A 7,588-nucleotide genomic window follows, 5' to 3' on the forward strand; every position below is an offset into this window, starting at 1 on the left:
CCCCCCCCCACACACACACACACACCGCTGCCGAGCAACACTTTCGCGCATTTTGAAGTCCGCTTCGGTGATGCCATGCCACGGAAACACAGCGGAGATGAAGGCGCCACCGGGCTCTGGATGAGGACCTCGCCGGGCCACCACCGGGCCGAAGGCTACGGCATGAAAGATGTCGAATCCGCGCGGAAGATGGTGAACAGCGCGGGAGACGGCTTGCTCTCGGCCTGCAGCGCCGTCGGCGCCGCCGGTTCCGACAGCTTGCGAGGGAAGCAAGGAGCCCGGCTCAGCTTGCTCGGCAAGCCGCTCATATACAGCGCGCAAAGCGGGCGCAGGAATGTGCGCTACCGGCGGCTCCAAAACTACCTGTACAACGTGCTGGAGAGACCGAGAGCCTGGGCCTTCATCTACCATGCATTTGTGTAAGTTTCTCTTCTTCTTTTATGCGCACCTGTTGATGCTGCTTCTATTGCGCTGCATGGGCAACATCGCGCCCTCGCCACCAATGCAAGCCGCCTGCTGTCTTTTCTTCCTTCCTCTAAATGAGTGACGTTCTAATTCAGTTGCATTTGATGCATACCTCGTTTCGAAAAATGGCAAACTTTTTCAAGTCATAATGAAGCGTTGACGGGTGGGGTCATGCGTAGTGTAGAAGAACCATCACTGTTGGGGTGCCTTCTGTCTTTCTTAACTTCGCAGTTCCCGTGAATAAGCGAAACTGATGGTTGGAGCGACGCGACTGTTGAGAGGAAGGAAGTTGTCACACGCGGCGGGTGAAGCTGCATTGCGAGCGCGTGTGTGTGAGGGTGTCAGTGTGTGTGTGTGTGTGTGTGTGTGTGTGAGAGAGAGAGAGAGAGAGAGAGAGAGAGAGAGAGAGAGAGAGAGAGAGAGAGAGAGAGAGAGAGAGAGAGAGAGAGAGAGAGAGAGAGAGAGAGAGAGAGAGAGAGAGAGAGAGAGAGAGAGAGAGAGAGAGAGAGAGAGAGAGAGAGAGAGAGAGAGAGAGAGAGAGAGAGAGAGAGAGAGAGAGAGAGAGAGAGAGAGAGAGAGAGAGAGAGAGAGAGAGAGAGAGAGAGAGAGAGAGAGAGAGAGAGAGAGAGAGAGAGAGAGAGAGAGAGAGAGAGAGAGAGAGAGAGAGAGAGAGAGAGAGAGAGAGAGAGAGAGAGAGAGAGAGAGAGAGAGAGAGAGAGAGAGAGAGAGAGAGAGAGAGAGAGAGAGAGAGAGAGAGAGAGAGAGAGAGAGAGAGAGAGAGAGAGAGAGAGAGAGAGAGAGAGAGAGAGAGAGAGAGAGAGAGAGAGAGAGAGAGAGAGAGAGAGAGAGAGAGAGAGAGAGAGAGAGAGAGAGAGAGAGAGAGAGAGAGAGAGAGAGAGAGAGAGAGAGAGAGAGAGAGAGAGAGAGAGAGAGAGAGAGAGAGACAGACAGACAGACAGACAGACAGAGAGCGTGTGTGTGCGCGCGTAGAGATCTGGGTCTGTGCACAACACGTGTGAGGCGAATAAGACGTATGACATGAGTCATACGTGCATATACTTAACAAAGGCAACCGCATTTAGGTGGCCTTACTGGCTTTGATAGATTCTTAGCACTTGCTATGTCTTCACATGGTCCATCGCTGAATAATTTCAAGTGTTTACAAGCAACTCTGTGGGTGTTTAAGACAAGATGGTAGTGCAGTGGTGAGAAAAAACGACCACTTTTGACTTTTCAGATGTTTCAAGTATCTGTATTTGAGTATCTATTTTTTGACCGTTTTTTTTTTGCATTTACTCCTTACACTTATCTTTACTTCGACTCCTTATCTTGTCAAAATAGGATTAGTTTAAAAACCATACCATACCATTTTATTTTTTAAAGCACATTTAAAACAATCCAGTTGAACCAAAGTTCTTTCGGTGGTGTAAGTCAAAAAGGACAGGAAAAGAAAACCCCAAATCATACGTAGAAACCGTACTTGTTGACAGATGTAAAAGAGAGCATTAACAACAACTGCGGTTCAGATCTTTGTTCTGAAGAGAAAATAAATAAAACCACAGACAGCAGCAACGGAAAGCATTCATGGCAATGGTGCGACTGCAGCAGGTGGGCAGTAGTAAAATATTCAGTTTCTTCAATGGGTTGATGTTTATTTTGCGCCAGAATGATTGGTGACTTATGCGTCTTGTGTATTATGCCGACCTATCACTGGGTGGTAACGTTCAACAATTCTGACTGAACAAACACAGGTGTATTTCTTTTACTGTTTTCATTGACAGTTTTTTTTTCTGAAGTTCACAGCTGTAGCGACGCTATGGTGACAAGTGTGATAGCATAAACGTTGAGCCAGACCTAAGTCGTCCTTAAGAACATCTGTTCATGTTGGTGACATAACTTCAGAAAGGAAGGAAAGTATTTAGTGGTCCATTTTTTTGTTGTGCCAAGTTATCAAAACGAGTATTGTATATCATTGAGAATAGACTGTGAATTCTTGTTTGTTTTTCTACTTCAGTATCGTTTAGCGCAGACCTAGGCAAACTATGGCCCGCGGGCCGAATCCGGCCCGCCGAAGGTTGGTGCAGGACACAATTAAGGTTCAATGTACCGTATTTTCCGCACTATAGGGCACACCAAAAAGTCTTCCATTTTCTTAAAAGCTCACTGAGCGTCTTAAAATCCGGTGCGTCTTTTGGATGGTCGTTACGGTAATACGTCGACTCCAAGATGGCTCCTTCCTGGAGACATGCTTCCAATGTTATAACTTGCTGTTGGTTCAGTGAACTGTGTCGCTGCTTTATTAAATAAGTTTGTGTTGCAGCTCCGAAAAAAGGGTGTGGTGTTAATTTTTTCAAAACAGTCTCAACAAATACAGGTATGTCTTTGTCTGTCTCCGTGCCTTCTTCCGTTCCACTCGAGGGCGTTCAAGACCGCCTCCGAAAAACGTAAACTAACGATTACTTCAATGAAACTACAAAAATTGAAAATAATACATCAAAACTGAAAAGCAAGCGAGGATATCACAAAATCAATTCTGTAGCCCCCCCTACAGATTTTATTTTGTGATTTCATCATTTGTGAATACACAACAAAGGAATAAATAACTACGACTGACATCTTGTTGTGTTATTTTGACTTCAAGATGGCGCCGCGAGAGTGGCTGCCTTTCCAGCAGCTCCTATTTGTTTTGTTCTTCTACTTCTTCCTCTCACAACTTTGCTGCTATGAAGTGGGAATTTCTCTATTGTGTGACTATTAAAGGTTTTCTGATCTTATCTTATCTTATCTTATCTGATCGTACTCTTGGAGCTACGATAAAGGAAATGCCAATGCGTTTTTCGGAGGCGATCATGAACGCCTCTCAAGTTGACGGGAAGAAGGCACGGAGACGGACAATGACGCACCTGTATTTGTTGAAAAAAGTTAGCTGTGGTTGTGGTTTTATTTATTTATTTTTTAAACGCAGACTTTATTAATGGTTTTCACAGTCTCAACAAATACAGGTACTGTAACTCTTTGTCCGTCACCGTGCCTTCTCTTCCATTGCACTCGAGAGGCGCTCATGGCCACCTCTGAAAAAGGTAAATTAATTCTTACTTCAATGAAACCACGAAGAAAATCAAGCAAGGAAATCACAAAATAAATTCTGTAGGGGGGATATAGAATTTATTTTGTGATTTCCTCGCTTGATTTTCTGTTTTGATGTATTATTTTCAATTTTCGTAGTTTCATTTAAGTACAGTAATAGTTAATTTACATTTTTCAGAGGCGGTCATGAACGCCTCTCAAGTTGAATGGAAGGAGCATAGCACCATCTAGTGGAGGCATTGTAGATTGCGCCTTATAATGCAAAGCGTCTAATGTATGAAAAAAATTTAGAAAATAGCCATTCATTGAAGGTGCGCCTCATAATCGATCATGAACGCCTCTCAAGTTGACGGGAAGAAGGCACGGAGACGGACAATGACGCACCTGTATTTGTTGAAAAAAGTTAGCTGTGGTTGTGGTTTTATTTATTTATTTTTTAAACGCAGACTTTATTCATGGTTTTCACAGTCTCAACAAATACAGGTACTGTAACTCTTTGTCCGTCACCGTGCCTTCTCTTCCATTGCACTCGAGAGGCGCTCATGGCCACCTCTGAAAAAGGTAAATTAATTCTTACTTCAATGAAACCACGAAGAAAATCAAGCAAGGAAATCACAAAATAAATTCTGTAGGGGGGATATAGAATTTATTTTGTGATTTCCTCGCTTGATTTTCTGTTTTGATGTATTATTTTCAATTTTCGTAGTTTCATTTAAGTACAGTATTAGTTAATTTACGTTTTTCTGAGGCGGTCATGAATGCCTCTCGAGTTGAACCATGGCGCTCGGGGTGAATAGAAAGCGAGGCATTGTAGATTGCGCCTTATAATGCAAAGCGTCTAATGTATGAAAAAAATTTAGAAAATAGCCATTCATTGAAGGTGCGCCTCATAATCCAGTGCGTCTTTTAATGCGGAGAATACGGTAAATGATTGCGGGAGAGGGAGACAATACGGAAACCCGCAGTAGTAGCGTTAACTCAAGTAACTGCGCTCGATACGATGGAATAAGTGTGTCCGTGCCGCTCTTTTCAATCGTTGGATCCAAAACGACGACATGCAGTGAGTTTTACTGGAATTGTGAACATTTTTACACTCTTTGTCCGTCACCGTGCCTTCTCTTCCATTGCACTCGAGAGGCGCTCATGGCCACCTCTGAAAAAGGTAAATTAATTCTTACTTCAATGAAACCACGAAGAAAATCAAGCAAGGAAATCACAAAATAAATTCTGTAGGGGGGATATAGAATTTATTTTGTGATTTCCTCGCTTGATTTTCTGTTTTGATGTATTATTTTCAATTTTCAGTTTCATTGAAGCAATCATTAGTTTACGTTTTTCGGAGGAGGTCTTGAACACCTCTCGAGTCGAACTGAAGAACAGAAGGAACGGAAACGGAAAAAGACTTACCTGCATTTGTTGAGACTGTTTTAAAAAAAACAACACCACAGCTCTCCTGTTTTCGGAGCCGCAACAAAAACGTATTTAATAAAGCAGCGACACAGTTCACTGAACCAACAGCATGTTATGACATTGGAAGCATGTCTCCAGCAAGGAACCATCTTGGGGTCGACATATTACTGTAATGACCAGAGACAAGGCGCATCTGATTATAAGGCATGCCGTTAGCTTTTGAGAAAATTTTAGGTGCAACTTAGAGTGCGGAAAACACTGTAATCTTCCTTTCTTCTGTTTTTTTTTTTGTACGATCATGGCATCCAAACAAGAGGAACAGTCATGGCCGCGGAAGAGAAAGTGAAGTGTATCTAATTAAATGAAGCAGGTTACAAAGTACGAAACATTCAGGAGACGCTTGGAGTCTGAAAGACTCAAATCTACGAGACTTTGAAAAACGAGGAAGCGATTCTTTCTCAGTCGGTTTCTGGGTGTTTCCATGCTCAGAGTGAATTGCATGCGGCTCGACGGACAGTCGAGTAAATAAACGTTTCCTGGAATGGGTTGACTGTTATCGTGCTAAAAACTTTCCGCACACTGGACCGCTAATAAGAGAGCAATCGAGTTCCATAGCGCTATGGGCATCGAAGACTTCGAAGCGCCCCGTGGCTGTGTTCAGAAGTTCGTTGCACGACATCAGCTGAGCAACGCTGTCTTGTGTGGTGATCAAGGGGAGGTCAAGTTCGAGACACTCAGTGAGTGGAAAGAAAGCCACCAGGTGTTACTCGTCTCATTTTGTAGCAAAGAGTCCTAACTTTGTTATACTTTGTCATATACCTGTACTGTGTGCTGCAGTTTTTGGGCAATATATTGTTGCACTTTGTTGCTTGTGTTGTCACACATGTATGTTGTTAACATACTTGGACGTTCATCCAGGACATATACCACAGTTGTTTCATTGTTCTCATTTTTAAAAAAATATGGTAATACTTTAATACTTTTGTTCTGTTGATGTTTGGTATGGACTATCAACGTATGCAGTTTTTTATATGTACCGTATCTTGCTGCTGACCCGGTCCACCTGTCAAATTTAGAAATCAATGTGACCTCCAAGCCAAAAAGTTTGCCCACCCCTGGGCTAGATTGATCTCTACTGAACAAGAAAAAAAAAACAAAGCACTGAAACATGCTCGCTTGTATTTTTTTCTACATTGTTTGGCAGTTGGGACAAAAAAATGTGAGTTATGTTACATTATTACTGGCATACAAAGACATTGTGCTATCTTCATGGGAAAGTTAAAATCAGAAAGCGTTGTAGTGTTCATCTTACTGAAAAAGACTTACAAATGTTGCACAATTAGAATTGGTTTGCATAATTTCACTGAAGAAATCGTTTTTCTGTAAAATAACTGCACTTTCATTATCTAGCAATAATAAATACTCTTATCAGCTTCTGCAAACAATGTCATTAACTTATTTCAACGTAGAAATAAAATTGAAATCGGGAGTAGATTTCTAATTTTTGGCCCGGCCCTCCACAATATTTTCTGCTTCTCATTTGGCTCCCCCGGGAAAATATGTGCCCACCCCTGGTTTAGAGTTTACTTTGAAGTCAAGAAGTTAAGTCAGTTCTACTTTTACCAATCTGTACTTCTACAGTGTAAAAACACAACTTATATTTTGGGGGCGCTTGGCTAAAACTGCAATTTAATTTGGAACAACTTCATTATTATTATTATTATTATTATTATTGTTATTTTACTTTTATGGCAACAATGTCTAATTTATCAAACTTTGGAACTCCATGTGTAGTGATACCTCAAACTAGTTGGGAATAAAAGGATGCAGCAAAAAACAGAAAGAATTAACATTTGTGCACAACAAAAAAAACAAAACCAAACAAAAGTGTCCTCCTTTGGGATCGTACAGAGGACCTCGTGACATGGAAAAAAAAAAGAAATACAGTATGTTTCTCATTAGAAGGAGAATGACAAAGTTTCTCGTTCGAATGAGAAAAAGTTTTCTCATTTGGATGAGAAAGTTTGTCGTCCTAATGAGAAACGTCTTTACCTGCAGCGCTACACATGATAAGCCGGCCACTGTAGTAACCGCTGTCCCTGAAAGGGTTAATATACAGTATTTTAACTCATTGCTTAGTTGTCCACTTTTTGGTTGATGGTACAATGGGAGTGAACCAGACAGAACAAGGAGAGGATTAGAAATACTGTATTAGTATTCAGTTTATTGTTTAGGGTCGCGGGGGGTGCTGGAGCCTATCCCAGCTGTCTTCCGGCAATAGGCGGGGGACACCCTGGACTGGTTGCCAGCCAATCGCAGGGCAGACAGAGATGAACAGCCATCCGCGCTCACACTCACACCTTGGGACAATTTAGAGTGTTCCATTAACATATACCATGCATGTTTTTGGAATCTGGGAGGAAACCGGAGTACCCGGAGAAAACCCACGCAGGCCCGGGGAGAAAATACAAACTCCACACAGGAAGGCCAGAGCTGAAATCGAACCGTGCACCTGAGCACTGTGAGGCCGATGTGCTAACCCAGGGGTCGGGAACCTTTTTGACGAAGAGAGCCATAAAAGCAAAATATTTGGAAATGTATTTCAGTGACAGCTATATATATATAT

General features: G+C 42.5%; 1 protein-coding gene across 5 annotated transcripts in view; it reads left to right on the forward strand.

Moving 5' to 3' along the window:
• The first annotated feature begins 29 nt into the window (after positions 1 to 29).
• LOC109521740 (potassium voltage-gated channel subfamily KQT member 5-like) overlaps positions 30 to 7,588 on the forward strand; it is a 179,978-nt gene continuing 172,419 nt past the window's right edge. For all 5 annotated transcript variants that reach the window (XM_019879784.1, XM_019879780.1, XM_019879782.1 and 2 more), the window contains exon 1: positions 30 to 419. In XM_019879784.1, coding sequence (XP_019735343.1) covers positions 76 to 419 — 344 coding nt within the window. In that variant the 5' untranslated portion in view covers positions 30 to 75. The remainder of the gene's footprint in view (positions 420 to 7,588) is intronic.

The sequence above is a fragment of the Hippocampus comes genome, unplaced genomic scaffold, assembly GCF_001891065.2.
Source record: "Hippocampus comes isolate QL1 unplaced genomic scaffold, H_comes_QL1_v1.1 scaffold158, whole genome shotgun sequence".
In the NCBI taxonomy this organism is placed as follows: Eukaryota; Metazoa; Chordata; class Actinopteri; order Syngnathiformes; family Syngnathidae; genus Hippocampus; species Hippocampus comes.